Source organism: Grampus griseus (genome assembly GCF_964374135.1).
Source record: "Grampus griseus genome assembly, chromosome: 5".
NCBI lineage: Eukaryota > Metazoa > Chordata > Mammalia > Artiodactyla > Delphinidae > Grampus > Grampus griseus.
This window is the reverse complement of record NC_138998.1, coordinates 61,734,690-61,754,092: the sequence shown is the minus strand read 5'-3', so window position 1 is coordinate 61,754,092 and position 19,403 is coordinate 61,734,690. Positions and strand designations below refer to the sequence as shown.

At 37.1% G+C, this 19,403-nt stretch overlaps 1 protein-coding gene across 1 annotated transcript in view; it reads right to left on the bottom strand.

Annotated features, from left to right (window-relative positions):
- VPS8 (VPS8 subunit of CORVET complex) overlaps positions 1–19,403 on the bottom strand; it is a 308,205-nt gene that overhangs the window by 120,884 nt on the left and 167,918 nt on the right. Inside the window, exons 34-36 of the mRNA XM_082654910.1 lie at positions 15,989–16,078; positions 10,905–10,951; positions 599–746 (exon numbers count right to left, since the gene is read on the bottom strand). Coding sequence (XP_082511036.1) covers positions 599–746; positions 10,905–10,951; positions 15,989–16,078 — 285 coding nt within the window. The remainder of the gene's footprint in view (positions 1–598; positions 747–10,904; positions 10,952–15,988; positions 16,079–19,403) is intronic.

Genomic DNA, 19,403 nt, shown 5'->3' with positions numbered 1-19,403 from the left:
GTATTGATAGCAACAATATAAAGGTAGCTTAAAAACAAATTTTAAACAGGGAACATACTAGCCTCATGGTAAATTAGAATATGTGTGTATGTATACATATGTACATATGTGCATACACACACACACACACACACACACACACACACTCATTTCAATTTGGAAACAGGAGAAAACAAGGAAAGAGAATCAAGGCAATGACTGTGTAATTGCCTTCTAGCCTTGTAAGTCACATGGCACAACAGGACTATCTAACCATCAGTGCCTGCAAGTAGAGCTTAGTTTTTCTCTCTTAATATTTTTACTGTATTCCTTTTTCTATGTTTACCCTGTTGGCTAGAATGCCTGTGAAACTTGATGAACAACAATGATGGACATGTGTTGTTTCTGACTCTACTAGAACAAACAGAGAGGCAATAACACAGCAATGCAGAGCATGAACGATGGAGTCAAACTATCTGGGTTCCATCTCTGGTGCTAGCACTTACTAGGTATAAACTTAGCCAACTGATTTAATGTATGAATCTCCCTGTGTTCATCTGTAAAATGGTGAGCAATAAAGAAAAGTTTACTCTTGCCTTCTCTACATTACTGGTCTTACCTGAATAGTTTCTTCTAGGCGGTAGCACTCAAGGACTTGCAGTGTCTCTATAACCTGGTTTGGGCTGAACTGACACAACAGCTCAATGAACTGCTCTGTAATACAAGGAGATATCTGCAGCAATTCTTGATTTACATGAATACCTTCCCTGAAAACAGAAAAGGCAAGACAGTAGCATTATTTAATCATACCATAATTAAAGCTACAGGTAAAAAGATGTTACCTTAAAACCAAGACTACCTTTTGATCAAGTAAAATCATGAATTAAAAGTCTTAATGTTACTTAGGTTATTAAGGTGAATTATACACTACATCAGAAACATTCTAAATCACAATATTTCTCAATTTACATTGAATAATTAAGGAAATGATATTCAGTGGAGGCTCCTCTAAATCATACCTGAAGTTGTACTGTTCCTCTAAAAGAAGCAAAGATGACTCAATTTAGTTTAAACAATTTGATCCATGAGTAACTATACATAATAAGCCATCTTCTAGTCTCAACAACTGTCCCTACTAAACTTCCCTTATAGCACCAATCACATCATGTTGTAATTACTTCTTCAATTATCTATCTTCTCTAAAAGACTATAAATTCTGTGAGGGTAGGCACCAGTACCTTCTCACTAATGAATTCTTAAAGCCTACAACAGTGTCTTCCATGTAGCAAGGGCTAATTATTTGGTTGTTGTTAAGACAAATAAGTGGATGAATAGTAGGTTATACAAAATTTATGGTTCATTTGCCTTGTATGCCAGGCACTCACAAAGCCCACTATTCATAATGCCTACACAAAAGCTGTGGGAGTATTCGTTTTACCATGGTGGACACTACTGGAACTATTTAGAAAAATCAACTGCAGTTCATTGGAGATATAAGAATCATCTTCTCTCTACCTTCAAAAGAAGTCAGTTTCTTCTGGGAGTCCTATCTTCTCTTCAGAATTTCTCAACTAAAGCTCCTTATATAAAGAACTGGAACAGCATTAGTAACATACAAAAAATTGCTACAAAAACTCCCTACAAACAAAAGTCCAGGACCAGATGGCTTCACTGGGAAATTCTACCAAATGTACAAAGAAGAACATATACCGATCCTTCTCAAACTCTTCCAAAAGACTGAAGAGGAAGGAATACTCCCAAAGACATTCTATGAAGCCACCATCACCCTGATACCAAAACCAGACAAAGATACTACCAAAAAAGAAAATTAAAGGCCAATATCTTTGGTGAATATAGATGCAAAAACTCAACAAACATTAGCAAACCGAATCCAACAACACATAAAAAAGGTCATACACCATGACCAAGTTGGACTCATCCCAGGGTCCCAAGGATGGTTCAACACATGCAAATCATCAATGTGATACACCACATCAACAAAAACCACATGATCATCTTAATAGATACAGAAAAAGCATTTGACAAAATTCAACAGCCATTCATGATAAAAACCCTTACGAAATGGGTATAGAGGGAACATAATAAAAGCTATTTATGACAAACCCACAGCCAATATAATATTCAACAGTGAAAAGGTGAACGCCTTCCCATTAAAATCTGGAGCAAGGATGCCCACTCTCACCACATCTCTTCAACATAGTACTGGAAGTCCTAGCCACAGCAATCACACAAGAAAAAGAAATAAAAGGTATTCAAATTGGTAGGGAAGAGGTAAAACTGTCACTGTATGCAGATGACATAGTTTTCTACTATATATAGAAAACCCTAAAGACTCCACACAACAAATACTAGAACTGATAAATGAATTCAGCAACATAGCAGGATACAAGATTAACATACAGAAATCGGTTGCATGTGTTTACACTAACAATGGAACAGCATAAAGGGAATGTAAAAATTAATACCTTTTAAAATTGCATCATAAATAAATAAAATATTCAGGAATAAACCCCATCAAGGAGGTGAAAGACTTACATGCTGAGAACTACAAAACATTAATAAAGGAAATTAAAGATGATTCAAAGAAATGGAAAGATATTCCATGCTCTTGGATTGGAAGAATCAGTACTGTTAAAATGGCAATACTACCCAAAGCAATCTACAGATTTAATGTGATCCCTATCAAATTACCCATGACATTTTTCACAAAACTAGAACAAATAAATCTAAAATTTATATGGAACCATAAAAGATTCAGAATTGCCAAGGCAATCCTGAGGAGGCATAACCCTCCCAGACTTCAGATAATACTACAAAGCTTCAGTAATCAAAACAGTGTGGTACTGGCACAAAAACAGACATACAGATCAATGGAACAGAATAGAGACCCCCAGAAATAAACCCACACACCTCTGGTCAATTAATGTTCAACAAAGGAGGCCAAAAAATAAAATGTGAAAAAGACAGTCTCTTCAGCAAGTGGTGCTGGGAAAGTTGAACAGCTGCATGTGAATCAAAGAAGTCAAAACATACCCTCATGCCATGCACAAAAATAAGCTCAAAATAGCTTAAAGACTTAAATACAAGACGAGACACCATAAAACTCCTAGAAGAGATCATAGACAAAACATTCCCTGACATATATTGCACCAATGTTTTCTTAGGTCAGTCTCCCAAGGCAATAGAAATAAAAGCAAAAATAAACAAATGGGACTAATCAAACTTACAAGCTTTTGCACAGCAAAGGAAACCATAAACAAAAGGAAAAGAAAACCTACAGAATGGGAGAAAATATTTGTGAAGGATGGGACCGACAAGGGCTTAATTCCCAAAATATACAAACAGCTCATACAACTCAACAACAAAAGAACAAACAGCCCAATCGAAAAATGGAAAGTCAACCACTAGAAAAAGTTTTTTAAAAGAAGTATAATTAATATACTAAGAGAGACAAAAAATGGAATCATATACAAAACACTCAGTTAAAGTCAGAGGAGGCATAAAAATAGTAGGAAACAAACAAAAAGAAACAAAAAACAAGGGTGATGAATAAAAAATTGTACAAACAGAACAGAAGAAAGGGTAGGATTTTGTAAAAGCCACAAAGTACCTTAATATGTGTCCTTTTCATTGTAAATAGAAAAATATGGGTATTTGGAAAGATTTCTTTAAATATCAATGAAGCAAAGTTTTTGAAACTTTAGTTTGTAGCACTCACATGCCAGTTTTCATTGTTTCAGAAATTCTAAAAGCAAAGAGCAGACCATTCCAAACTCCTAACAATTGCTCTCATTTTTATTATTAATGTATCAATCTAAATTTCTATTATTAACTAAGCAATTAGTGGGGGCAAAGAATATGGTGAGCATTAAGTTACCTACATCTAACCACACCATCTGATTATCATTCAATCATACACACAAACAGTATGTGTGCATACCATTTAATGTTATGTATTTTTCCAGTTTAGCATTATTTAAACATTCACATTGCCATGTTTGCCAATTTGGTATTTAATTATGTTCATATACCTTACCATTTATATAGCTATCTCCCCCATCTACTTTTTAAAACAGTTTTTTCACTATATAAATGTTAATACGGATATTTCAATATTAACTACCTTTTTCTTATGGTATTTCCTTAAAATATATTTTCCAAAATGGAATCACTGGATCAAAGCACATGTACAACCTTAGAGCTCTTAATACATATAGATAAAACTATGAAAAGAAAGAAAACAAAGTGGAAGAAAAGGGAGGAACACATATTCAAAGGGTGGGCAAAACAACCCTGTGTAGTGTATCCCATGAACAAAAAGTTCAGTACTACTGAGGAATAAAGGGGAAAAGAGAAATGGCAGGATGGAAGAAAATTAAGCTGAACCAATATGCCTGAATAAGATCAAGAAGGGTCTTTTACACCATAAGGAGTTCAGATTTTACCCTGGATGATGGAAACTAAAAGAACTTTGAGAAGGTGAAAGGGAACACTATCATTATTTGCCTATTTGAAAATGAAAGTAGAAGAATTAAGAAGGCTGGTTAGGAGACCAGCAAAAAAGACCAGAAGAGAGATACTGAGGGCCTGAACCAGGGCGGAGGGGGTGGACAAGAGAAGGACTCACATGTAAGAGATATACAAGAGGTACATTGTGATGACTGACTGGTTCTGTGTCGCATGGCTGAGAAGGTGCAGTGGAGTTGGTAAAGGAAAGTTAAAAATTCATCATCACACCAAGGATTTTATTTAAGACACTTACACTGCAATTGCCTCTGAAGGCAGGGTCCCACCTTATTCACCATTTTATCTCCCATGCCTGTCACAGTGCTTAGTATGCTGTAGTTACTCAGTAAATTTTTAAATAAAATAAATGGGTGGATACAGCCATTTGCTAAGAGAGAAAATAAAGTAGGAGGAACAGGTTTAGACTGAGTATAATTTTGAGTATAATTCTGAGTATAATTTTGAACCATTTCAACCTCTCACACATTGCTTAGCAGATAGCAATCTCATTATAAAGAATTATTAAATTAAGGAATAAAGATATAAATGCATGTAAACTATCTATCCATCCATCCATTTACCTAAAAGAAGATTAGTAGATGATGATGTGTTAGGATTTAGAAGGTTGAATTTGAGCTGCTGGCAAAAATACTAACAAAGATAACGATATCTGGTGGTGAGCCTGGCCAAGCAGACGGCACTCACTGAGGTAGGAATGCATTTTTATATGTCAAAGTTCATGAATATATATAATGTTCTATTTTTTTTAACTTTGAAATATGCTATTTCAACACTGTGTCAACATCTTAAAATATCCTTTCAGAATTATACACAGAAACAGTGACAGATTCAATTTAAATCCAATGTATAACCATTTCCATAATCTATGTTTTGCTCCTTGGCAAAGATACTCATTTCCTTAGCAATGTTCAATTTTTACTTTATTTTGATTAAAGACTTAGAAATACAGTACAACGTTTTATGTTTTTTTCCTGCAAGAAAATCATACCATATATTTCAGAGGCCTCCAGGACATTGTTAACAAAGGCTAAACGGACATTACCAAGAAAATTGTACTGAGGAAAATATTGTGACTGTAAATACACTTGCACATTCTCTTTATTCCTTATGAAGCTCATAGCCCCACAAAAACCATCAGTGTCCTTTAGTATTATCCTTCAAGCATCCCCACTGCACAAAGGACCTGCATCTGGATGTAAGTATATCAGGAGAAGTCCTGTGAGAAATCTTGGCCAGCAGGGATGCACACAGGGAGCGGGCGTGGGGTAGGGCTTTATGTAGCAGTTGTCCCAAAGAAGGGAATTGGAAGAGGATGCAAACCCTTTCTCCCAGGCTGCTGGCCTCCATTCAGGCAAATAATTTGTTTCTGGAGGATTAACCTCCCTCCCTTCAAAACGATCTAATCTTTCTACATACAAATGCCACCAATATCTTTGTAGGTCAATTAATTCTACAGAGGACATTATTTACAGAGCAAAGGTAACTTAAAGAAATTGGATAAAGAAAATAGAGAAATACACATGAGAATTCAACTAGATTATTAGTTCCCTAAAACATGCTGTTGACAAAATAAGTCACTCCTTTAGAAACAACTCAATAAATACATATAAATGTTAAATCAAATGTGCATAAACTACACACACACACACACACACACACACACAGAGGAATGAGGATCCTACTAACTCAGGGTTTTGGGGCAAGAGCAAAAAAAAGCAATTTTCTGCTATGACACATATATATAAGCAGTCACCATCTCAAAATAACTTTCTTTCATTTTCTCTACTCTCTAGAATGCTGCTATAGGAGCTTCATGAAAGGAAAAAACTGGAAGTTAAAAAAAAAATCCTATTGCTTAAGAAGAACAGAAAGGGAAGAATCAAAGGCAAAAATAGTCTGAAGTTGTCTGCCAGGGAAAACTGCTAGGCAGTACCAGTCTATCTATTCTTGATATTCTTTTGTCCCTAAATACCTTTTTCTATACTCCCCTAGTTTCCCACTTCAGTTTTCCCAGTACCTGGAAAGACTCTAATCCTTTACTTGAGATTAGTTAACAGGCGTACTCATTTACAAAGGCTAAAGTGTGATGGGAAATCATTCAGAGACTTAATGTAATCTAGTCCACACAACCTTTCTTCTTACCCTTGAGGTCAACTCGTATCGGAAAAGGGTGTTTTCATCATTGTGTATACTTCATTGTATTCATATGTTAATTGTACACTCCCACTGTAAAAGTGTCGCATTGACAAGCAATTAGCAATTAGTTGTGACTGTTTTGATTGGGGCATAGAAGAAGGTAATTCTAGATTTAAAAAATCTACCTAGGCATAATACTATATATCCGAGTGTGCTTATAAAGTGTAGAGCTTAAAGAAGTGTGTGCACCCTGCAACCCTTGAAAGAAGAGGACAGAGTGGAAGGAGGCAGAGTTCAAAGGGCATCAAAGACAAACTTTCTATAATTCAAAACTTTGTCTAAGGCAGGCTCAAGAAGCACCTCCTCCTTACCTCCTCTGAACTCAACCTTCTTAACCTTGCTCTCCCCCTCAATCCAGAATTCAATGTACGTATTATTAGTGATGGGGTTCAGGACATGCTTCCCCAAAATATGGTATGTTAGCATATTGAATATTTTAAGCTCAAGGAATTTGAGAAATGTCAGGTGCAGGAAGGACTCTCTGCCCTTCCCCTTCTCCTGTGAAGCAGATCATAAGACCATCTTAGGAAAGGTACTCTCTTTCTGGAGGAGAGGCGCATCCTCATCTCTGAAAATGGAGGGACACTCAGAGGAATCCAAACAAACGCGTCTTGCTAAGTCTCCCCCAGTTTATCATCCTTAGCTCATATCCTTCAGTCCCATCACATTTGCCTATGACTTTCTACCCTTCATCAAACCTAGCACAAAACGCTCAGGTTTAAGTACGTCTTCAGGTCTTCATTTCCTTATGAAGACTCCCGGGTCACGTGAAACACTCAATAAATTTGTATGCTTTTCTCTTCTCAATCTGTCTAGGACACAGAAGGGTAGAAGAAAAAAAAATTTTCCCCTCCCCTCACTGGTATTATTTATTTACATTGTGGGTCAAACAGGCTTTTATGGGTTAGTCTGGGACACCATCATTTAAAATACTGTTTATATAAAAATGATTGTATTGAAATGCCAAACATCAAATTTAAAATAAATTTACAGCATAATCTTAATGGACGCCTGCCTCCTATATAAGACATAAAATAAGAGGATAAAGTATTGGGTTGGCCAAAAAGTTCGTTAGGGTTTTTCCATAACATCTTACGGAAAAACCCGAACAAACTTTTTGGCCAATTCAATATGATGGATTCTGGACTGGGACTCTCAAAGCGGAACACTACTAGATTTTTGGCATCCTGGATATGGTGGATCAATTTGAAAGAGTGCTCTTTTTAAAGGTGGAGCTCAAGTTATCTGTCTTGTTAATTCAAGGTTCTGTTAAAGAAAAACTTATCCATGATGCTTGTTAAAACAGTAAAGCAGAATTTATTCGGACTCTCATGATAGGGAACACTACAATGGGGTATTGCAGTAAAGGAGAGAGACTGGGCTCAACTCAAATACAACAAGAAAAAGTAGAGATTATAGCCATGGGGTGGGAGTGGGGCAGTCAATGGATGGAGAATTACTAGGAGGGTAGGATAATTCTTTGAAAAACTGACCTAACAGAATTCTTGCTGAAGGCAGGCCAGGATGATCACATATTACCTGGGGTGTGTGTGTGTGTGTGTGTGTGTGTGTGTGTGTGTGTGTGTGTGTGTGTGTGTGTGTGTGTGTGTGTGTGTGAAATTTGGACAGATATCAAGGCTGATCACATATTGAGGGTGAGGATTCTAGCTAAACTGACTTAGCAGGATTCTTGCTAAAAACAGACTCTACAAAAACAGAGATGGAAGCCCAAGGTCAGACCTAGTGGAGCAGAGGGCTCAGAGGAGGCTGACGAAAGTTTGGTCAAGGGGAGAATCTCTGTCAACTCTTCATTTCTCTAGGCTAAAGCAGAGCTGGCCATTTAGCTGTTGTCAAGAGCGAGGACATTCCGGGTCATATTGCTTTTGGGAGAGAGGGAAGAGTCAGGACTGTGGGTGCACTGCTTCTCTCTGAAGTAGGTGAGAGAGGGCCTTGCAGCTGAACTGATATGACAGAAAGGAATAATGGGTGACAAGTTAACTTAGAGTTAATTATCCTGGGTTGGAGTTAGTTTAGGGAGATAAAATACACCGAGTAAATGTAAAATTATTCGTGGTTCGCTAGTGAACAAAACAACTTTCATAGTACTTCTAAAGGATCTTACCTATAACATATTTACAATCTAGGTATAGGTAATAACAGAGCAATACTTTCCATGGAAGACCTCTGATACTCTTGTGATTTGCCATTTTTATTACTGTGAAGTTTAACTAAATTCAATATCAAAGCAAATGACTATATTGATATTTATATTACCTAATACTTTTTCTTAATTAAAAAAATTAAGATTTGGTCACCATTGTCTTCTGTACTTTGTTACATGTGAGAAAAGGTCGAGTTCAAAGATGCGCTTCTCTGTCCTTCCAGCCTGAGTCTCTCCAGGTAGGATGGATGGAGAACAAGGACTTGGTTAAAATAAATTATCCTAGGGGAAGAGGAGTCAGGTCCTAAGAGAATGGATCTGACACTGGAGGAAGCAAAAGAGGAACAGAAGGAATTTGCTATGGGAAAAAACGTACAGGGGCTCCAGAGAAAGGGCTGGGCCCTCCTTCCTCTTCCATCTAGCTCAGTCCTCCTCGGCCCCCTCCCCCTTCTCTCAGCTGCACCCCCAGCTCCCCCATCCTTCTCTCAGCTCTCTTCCTTCCCTCTTACCCCAACCCTAATTCTAAGGTATCTCCTAGTTAATTCTAGGGGTAGACTAGGGCCCAAACTGGATCTGAGGGAAGTACAAATGGTTCATAAAAATAAAAATAGATGTCTAGCTTCAGTAATTTCTGAGAACAGGGAATTAAAGCACAGATACTTTGAAAAGGTATTGAACTGAAGTTCAGGAGGGTATGTAGTCAGACTGCTCTTCTCAACATCTGCATATGCACATCTGTATGACTAAATTTAAATGAACCGTAGCCTGCTTAAGGTTTAAATGACTGAAATTTCAAAAAATTATTACAATCCACAAAACTCCTGGTATTTAGGTATTTAAAAATAGCACAGAATACTAGAATAACCAAAACTTTCTATTTTTATAATATTATCTCTAAAGTAAGTATATGACCATTTCCAATGGCTAGTGTACATCTTAATGCAACTTAAAAATTTGTATGTGTGATGTGAAAGCTATGTCACCCTGGAATATTACATTTAGGCCAGTGATGCTTAACTCTAGAAGTATATCACAATGATTCTGTGGGGGGGCCAGGCAACTATATTTTTTTAAATTTCTTAGGTTATTCTGACACACAATTCTGGTTAAGAGTGACTGTCTTAGAGGATGTTAAATACTACACTCAGCTCCCAGTGTACTCCACGTTGTCACAGGAAGACGTTAAGATCTCACATATGGAGCTACTTTGCTAACAAATCCATTACTAATTTCATCATCTCCTTGGGTTAGTTTTTATTTGATGAGTACTACAGCAGCACTTAAAAAAACATTTAAACTTTCCTTCTCACACCTCCAGGAAAGTTATTTAAAACTAAACAATTCAAATAAAAGTTTAAAAGGTAATACAGGGCTTCCCTGGTGGTGCAGTGGTTGAGAGTTCGCCTGCTGATGCAGGGGACACGGGTTCGTGCCCCGGTCCGGGAAGATCCCACATGCCGCGGAGCGGCTGGGCCCATGAGCCATGGCCACTGAGCCTGCGTGTCCAGAGCCTGTGCTCCGCAACGGGAGAGGCCACAACAGTGAGAGGCCCGCGTACCGCAAAAAAATAATAATAATAATAAAAATAAAATAAAATAAAAGGTAATACATTTAGAGGTGGGCTGGGAACTAGGTGTTTACTTTGAAAAGTAAAGCTATCAATCTACAGCATGGAAAAAGGAATCAGAAGGAGTGATGCTACCAGAGACAGCAGAAGCTAGATGGTCATCAAATTCTTCCTGAAACATGTCCTCATGGCACACCTTCATTATTTTCTTTACATTGATAACAACTCATCATGTATGCTCATGTTCAAATGGAAACAAAAGTATTCCTTCAAGATGTAATCAATTTTCCAATCATGTACTTAGAATAATCTCTGTAACTATTACTCCTGCTAATATTAAAAATCAAGAGCTGACTATACTATTTGGATATCATGAGCCAGTTTCTTCAACTCAATTTATTTCCTTTGATTTCTCATCTATGTATTACGAAAAACTAAATTTTATTAACATACCTTGGGTCAAGAAGACTCCTCAAAAATTTGAAAAGCAAAACCTGGTTCTGAAGAGAAAAACAATAAAAAATACAATTAAATATTAAAACGAATTCTTCAAACTATGCCATGGTAAATAACTCTAGAATATCCCTTTAAAAAGCACACACGCATATGACTACTTCCATTATGCCCTCTGTACAGATCTAAGGAATTCTAAAGAATCATTTGGAGGTCATTTTCTCTCAGTAATTCTAATCATTGTCACATACTCAATTTTGAGAGTAGAAGAAATTCAAACACCTTGGTTATTGGTACCCCACCCCTGCCAAAAAAACAAAAAAAGGCCCTCTATTGAGACAAATCCCTTAACAGTTCCCAGCATGAAGACCCTTGGAATGGCAGGTGCTCTGAACTGCTCTGGCTACAATGACGGGTACACACTGCCTCACCTGGTCCTCCTTGTGACAACAGCCAACTGTGAGACAGTTAATCTAGGTGCAGTGGGAAGCTGAGGCCCAAACAACAACCAGTACCAAAAAAGCTCATTAACTCCTCAATATAATCAACTAAAGAAGAGATGGCAAACAGGTTAGCAACTAATATGCAAAACATCTGGCTTCTGTTTCTTCCACTTTTTAGCTATGTGACTTTGTGTAAGTCACTGACTCTCGTAAGCCATTTGGTTTACTTATGTGAAAAAGAGAACACCAATATCTTCTCTTCCTCCTGCACAGGACAGAGGTGAGAATTAAGTGAGATAAATCTTAGAATACTATATGAATATTAATAATGTTTCTAAGTTCTTAAGAAAGCTAAGCAAAAATTATTATAGTTTTGTTTTCCTTTTTTCTTTATTTTTTGACACATTCTACTTCACCTATAAAAAGCAGGGGATCTCAAAACCAAAAAGGATTAGTGTCATTTAGAATATAACAATTTAAATATATTTATCAGTCTTTGATTTTCTATCTTTTTCCTGGCCTATCACTTTGTTTTATTTTACATGGCTTTCCTTCTGGTTATACCTTAATATTCTGGCTTATTTTTCATTTCAAGAATTCTGAAAATAATTGGTCGGAGGCATATTTCTTGCCATCAAAAGTGAAGGTAATTCATAAAATTTGTGTGGGATTCTTACACAATCAATAAAGCTCTGCAATAAAAAAATATTTCATTTCTTTAAAAGGAATGTGTAAGGGGCTTCCTTGGTGGCACAGTGGTTGGGAGTCCGCCTGCCAATGCAGGGGACGCGGGTTCGTGCCCCGGTTCCGGAGGATCCCACCTGCCGCGGAGCGGATGGGCCCGTGAGCCACGGCCGCTGGATCTACGCGTCCGGATCCTCTGCTCCGCAGCGGGAGGGACCACATCAGTGACAGGCCCGCGCACCGCAAAAAAAAAAAAAAAAAAAAAAAAAAGGTAAATTTATACCCCAATAAAGATGTTTAAAAAAAAAAAAAAAAAAGGAATGTGTAAGACTCCACAAATAGTCCATGGTCAAGAGCCACCTTTTTTGTGTGTGTAAATTATTTCAGCTTTTATATATTTGTCTAATGAATGACATTATATTCATTTACCTAGCCTCTCTACCTCTAAATATTTTAAAGCCTGTAGGAAAAAGAAAATCCTGCAATGGATAATCTTACATTTTTTAAAAAAAATGTAGATCTAGTTTTGTTTTGTTTTTTAATATTTATTTATTTATTTGGCTGTGCCAGGTCTTAGTTGTAGCATGCAAGATCTTCATCGTCACATGCGGGATCTTTAGTTGCAGCATGAGGGCTCTTAGTTGCGGCATGCGGGATCTAGTTCTCTGACCAGGGATTGAACCTGGGCCCCCTGCATTGGGAGCAAGAAGTCTTAACCACTGGACCACCAGGGAAGTCCGATAATCTTATATTTTAAATGACAATAACATCACTATAGACAAGAAGATTCATCAAAATTGCTGACTTTTAAAAGGCGGAGATGCTCTGTGGATTGAGAGTAGTTTTAGCAGAAATGTACCCCCCTCACTAGAATGGACTGGATGACCCTCCATGTACTTCCTCAGGATCCTGGGCAGTCCTCTATCATCATTCAAGTCAAACTATTCTACAATAATCTTTTGGCTTATCTGTCTTCTTGAGCACAGGGATACATTTACAGTTGACCCTTGAAGAGCACAGATTTGAACTGAGTGGGTTGACTTACACGTGAATTTTTTTCAATAAATATATTGGAAAAAATTTGGAAGATTTGCAACAATTTGAAAAAACCTGCAGGCTAACCACATAGCCCAGCAATAGTGAAAAAATTAAGAAAAAGTTAGGTATGTCATGAATGCATAAAATATACGTAGATACTAGTCTATCCTTACATAGGCATGAGTGATAATAAATATAAAATATGCCTCTCTCTCTCCCCCTCTCTAGTAATCGGAGAAACTGCATGTCAACCCACCATCACATGTGTTTTTTTAAAAAAGTAACAATGTTTCCAATACTGTATCATGAATATGACTGTAATACTGTATGCTATAAAAATTTTATAACAATTCCCTCATTGGTGTATACGTTAGGCTACTGTGAAGCAATCATATCAATTACACTAGACTACCATAGAGCAAACATTTGCTTTTTCATTATCAATGTATGAATTGTTATACCTGTAAACAAATACAAATTTCTTTTTCACATCTTTTCATTTTTGATGTCTAGTGTTAGTAATATGTATAACAGTACTTTGTTTAAGACAATATTGATATGGGTACTGACAGATAGATGATTCATCTTATAAAAAGATGACATAAATGTACAGTATTGATAAGTTTACTTCAGTACTGTAAATGTATTTTCTCTTCCTTATGATTTTAATAATATTTTCTTTTCTCTAATTCACGTATTCTAAGAATACAGTATATAATACATATAACATACAAAGCATGTGTTAATTGACGGTTTCTGTTATTGGTAAGGCTTCCAGCCAACAGTAGGCTATTAGTAGTTAAGCTTTTGGTTAAGTCAAAAGTTATACAAGGATTTTTGACTGCACTGGGGCTGGCACCCCTAACCCCCACATTGTTCAAGGGTCAACTGTATATGTTTTTGTATCCTTAGCACTTTATCGTGGTTGTGGCCCACAGCAGGTACATAAATATTTATTGAATTAGTGGATGAGTCCTTATCTTGATTTAATGGACTTCATCATGCTGGACAACCAACCCTACATCTGGGAGTCATTTTTAACTCCACCCATCACATTCAACTAATTTCCAAGCCCTATACATTTTATTTCACAAACGTATCTTCGACCTGTCCTCTCCACTGCCACTGCTTTCATCCTGTCCTCACTGTTTTTTGCTGAGACCTTTTGCCTTCCAACTGGTCTAACTGTTCTCTCCTCCATCTGCTCTCTTTGCCAGTCCATTCTCCATACTACAGAATTAATTTTCTATAAAATGAATCTAATGGTATAATTCCTTTGCTTAAAAAACTTCAGTAATTCTCCAGCACACAGAAGATATAGCATAATTTCTTAGCATTACATATAAGATTGTTCAATATCAGCCCCAAAAGTCTACTTCCCAGTCTCTATACTTTTAACTCCTTCCCTCCAATATACCTTTGTAAGCTTAATCTGATGCTTCTTCCAACATCGTCTTTACCACATCATCCTCTGAATATGCATGTTGCTTCCAGACTTCATCAAGTCTTTATATACCCAGAACCCTTTATCTAGAATGCCCTTCCCAATTCTCTGCCTAAAAGACTGATACCAATTATTCAAGACCCATTTCAGGCATATGTGGGAACTCTTGTCTGCTTCTCTCACACAGTCTGTCACTCTCTCCTCTTATTCCTACAGCACTTTTTTACATATGTCTGGTGTAGAGCTTATAACACTGTGCTGTGGTTATATAAGTGCTTCTCTGTTCCACAGGAAAAATTAAGAAAAAGACTGTATTCTTATTTGTGCCCCCCAGAGCCTACTATACTGTGGGGTACAGAGTGGCACCATGGTACTGTGTAAATGAATGCATTCCACATCTCTGTCTCATGTCAGCTGCCTCCCACTCACTGCTTTGGTTTCCTTCTTGCATACCTAACCCCTACTACTATTACTGCTACTTGAGGACTCTGGGTTGTGCTACATGTTCCTGTCATTGTCCTATTCCCTATCTCTATCACTTGTGGCCATATGGTAATAAGCAAAACTCACCACTAGCACTGCCACAGTAGTGACAAGTGAAATACTAGGTCCGTTAAATAGTACTTCAAACTGAGCATCTCAATATTCAGCATTAATATACCTGTATTCTAGCTAAGATTGTCCGAGAAAAATTCTAAATAGTCAGCATTGGGACTTCCCTGGTGGCACAGTGGTTAAGAATCCACCTGACAATGCAGGGGACATGGGTTCGAGCCCTAGTCTGGGAAGATCCCACATGCCCCAGAGCAACTAAGCCCATGTGCCATAACTACTGAGCCCTAGTGCCACAGCTACTGAAGCCCATGGACCTAGAGCCCATGCTCTGCAACAAGAGAAGCCACCACAATGAGAAGCCTGCACGCCGCAACGAAGAGTAGCCCCCGCTCGCCGCAACTAGAGAAAGCCCGCACGCAGCAACAAAGACCCAACGCAGCCAAAAATAAATAAATAAACAATAAAATAAATTTTAAAAAATTGTCAGCATTAACCCAGTAGGAGGATGACAAATGTCTGAATAAATAACATGAACCCTGAAGAGAATATGGTTGCAGTCACTATAGCAAAAGATATGGAGAGGTGGGGGGATGGGGGGAGAGGACCCTCTGTGGATTATGATTTCTAGGTAACTACAGGTTGTATTTCCAAAAATATTTCTGTGATGTTAATATTTGTTATGCACAAAGATGAACTCCCTCATTTCTAGACTCAGAGCTTATCACACAACTGCTTCCAAATACACACACACACACACACACACACACACACACACACAAACACACACACAATGTGTAGAAAATGCTATTAAAAGACAACTATCAACTGAAGAAATCACTATAGTCAAAAGTTCTTAGGTGGATATTCAATAATTGTCTCTCCACTAGATGTTTCTTCCCAGTATATTTTGTGAAGTTTACCTGAAGTTTTTTAATGACTGTTTCAATCTGTTCAGAAAAGTGAGTAGCAACCAGCTCTGCAGCTTTACAGGGCTTCAGGGACACAAGCTCCTGTAATGAAAGAAAAATATAAAATAATCTTCAATGTTAAAGTTAAATAGAATTTCCACAGACGTGAAGTATGATCACCTATCTCAATATTTTCATGAGCTTCTGCACTGCATTTCAGGAAACCTCAATAAAGGGCCACAATTTAAAGACATATTGCAAATGAGTAAAATTAGAAAAGCATCATGTAAAAAATCAGATTTTGATATGAAAGGTAATTCAGAATTCTTAGAAAATGAAAGTACTAAAATTCTGGATTTAGGCCATGATATCTACAGGATGAATGGAAGGAACAAAAGCTTCCCGAATTCTCTGCCAGTGAATTTACCCTTGAGCTTAAAGTAATAACTTAAAGAAATGGAAAAAAAAAAGAACATAGCTGTAATTTCTCTAGCTAAGAATTCTAAAATTTTACCTCTGATGCCTGGTAGATTTTGAAACCAGAGGTGTCTTAAGAAATCAACTTCAGGTCATAAGTCTTAAATGAGACTAAGAGGTTGACCACTGTTAATAAGACCTATTTCTGTCAAATCTAAGACTTCCAACCTGCCCTCTCCTGAACTTTCCTAGACACTACAGGCTTTCCTTTTCTTCTTGAAACTCTCTTCTTGGTTTCTGTGATCCTATTCTACCTTTTCAATTGCATGTTCCATGGCTAAAATGCCAAGACTGGCTATAGATCAACATATTATATTGTCAAATAAAAATAAGACAAGTTATTGTGATGGCAACATTTGTGATATGTATCTAATAATTTTGTGTTAGTATGTGCATATTAATAATACTTAGCTGACACAAGTTACTGTAGTTCAAACTACTTTTATACAATACATCTCAAAACAGAGAAGGCACAACTAATCAATATCACATATGAAAAGGGGGATATTACTACTGATCTTCAGGCATTAAAAAGATAAGAAACTATTATGAATTAATTTATGTTGAAGATTTAAATATTTAGTCGAAATGGATAAATTCCTAGAAAAATATAATTTAATAAACTGATGTAAGAAATAGAAAACAAGGGCCTCCCTGGTGGTGCATTGCTTAAGAATCCACCTGCCAATGCAGGGGACATGGGTTCGAGCCGTGGTCCGGGAAGATCCCACATGCCGCAGAGCAACTAAGCCTGTGCGCCACAACTACGGAGCCTGTGCTCTAGAGCCAGTGTGCCACAACTACTGAAGCCTGTGTGCCTAGAGCCTGTGTTCGGCAACAAGAGAAGCCACTGCAATGAGAAGCCCGCGCACCGCAACAAAAGGGCAGCCCCTGCTCACCGCAACTAGAGAAAGCCTGTGTGCAGCAACAAGGACCCAATGCAGCCAAAAAGAAATAAATAAAAGAAATAAATTAAAAGAAAAAAGAAATAGAAAACATGCATTCATTTTTAACCACTAAAGAAACTGAATGAATAGTCAAAAATCTTCCCATATGAAACACTACAGGCCCAAATAGCTTCACTGGTAAGTGCCCAGCAATCATTTAAGGAAGAAATAATTCCAATACCAATTAATCTCTTACAGAGAATAGAAAAAAGGAAGCTACTTCAGCTCACTGTATAAGGCTAGCAAAATTTTGATACCTAAACTCAGTAGAACAACATAAGAAAGGAAAGGAAAATTATAGATCAGTCTTAATTGTGAACACTAATAAATAAAAAAAAATCCAACAATATACAAAAAAGAAAATATATCAGATTCAAGTTGCATTTACCCATAGAATTCAAGGCTGATTTAATATCAATAAAATTTATGACAAAAATAGAATAAGGGAGAAAAGATGATAAAATTCATTCATGAGAAAACTGTCAGCATAGTAGAAACAGAAGACTTCCATAAAAATCTTTACAGTAAACATTGTACATGTTAGAAATAAAATTTTTAAAATATCATTAATAGGCTTCCCAGGTGGCACTGTGGTTGGGAGTCTGCCTGCCAATGCAGGGGACATGGGTTTGAGCCCTGGTCTGAGAAGATCCCACATGCCACGGAGCAGCTAAGCCTGTGTGCCACAACTACTGAGCCTGCACTCTAGAGCCTGCGAGCCACAACTATTGAGCCCGCGTGCTACAACTATTGAAGCCTGCACACCTAGAGACCATGCTCCGCAACAAGAGAAGCCACCACAACGAGAAGCCCACGCACCGCAAGGAGAGAGTAGCCCCCGCTCGCTGCAACTAGAGAAAGCCTGCGTGCAGCAACGAAGACCCAAAGCAGCCATAAATAAATAAATAAAATAAATTTAAATAAACAAAAATAAAAATATCATTAACAATAGCACTGTTATGCTAAAATATATGAAGTTGTGACAGTAAATCTAACAGTAGATGAAAAGTCTCTACAGAAGAAATTATAAAACTTTATAGAAAGTTATTCCATAAACGGTTACACCAAATGGTCATAAGGTGGAAGACTCACAATGTAAAGATGTCAATTAAATTAAAAATGATTGAAAGATTCAATGTAATCCTTGTCAGAATCATAAGGTTAGAAATTTCTTTTGGTGGAGCTTGACAAGCTGATTCTAAAGTGAATTTGGAAGTAAACAGCCAATACTCTCTGAAAAAACATTAAGACTTATTATAAAACCACAATATTTCAAGTAGTGTGGTACATGTAGAGACAAAGACCAATCAAACAGAAGAGAGCCCAGAAAGAGACAAAACACAGAGATCCTTGGTATACTTATGATAAGGTAGCCCTGCTGAGCTTTTAAAACAATTGTTGCTAGCACATAGATCAATGGAACAGGACAGAAAGCCCAGAAATAAACCCACGCACTTATGGTCAATTAAACTACAACCAAGGAGGGAAGAATATACAACGGAGAAAAGACAGTCTCTTCAGTAACTGGTGCTGGGAAAACTGGACAGCTACATGTAAACTAACGAACATAGACAATTCTCTAATACCATATACAAAATCAACTCAAAATGGATTAAAGACCTAAATGTAAGACCAGATACTATAAAACTCCTATAGGAAAACATAGACAGAACACTCTTTGACATAAATCATAGCAATATTTTTTTGGAGCTATCTCCTAGAGTAATGGAAACAAAAGCAAAAATAAACAAATGGGACTTAATCAAACTTACAGACTTTTGAACAGCAAAGGAAACCATAAACAAAATGAAAAGACAACTTACAGAATGGGAGAAAATATCTGCAAATGATATGACCAAAAAGGGATTGATTTCCAAATAGCTCATACAGCTCAAAATAAAAAAAAATTGAAAAATGGGCAGGAGACCTAAATAGACATTTCTCCACAGAAGACATACAGATGGCCAGCAGGCATATGAAAAGATGTTCAACATGGCTAATTA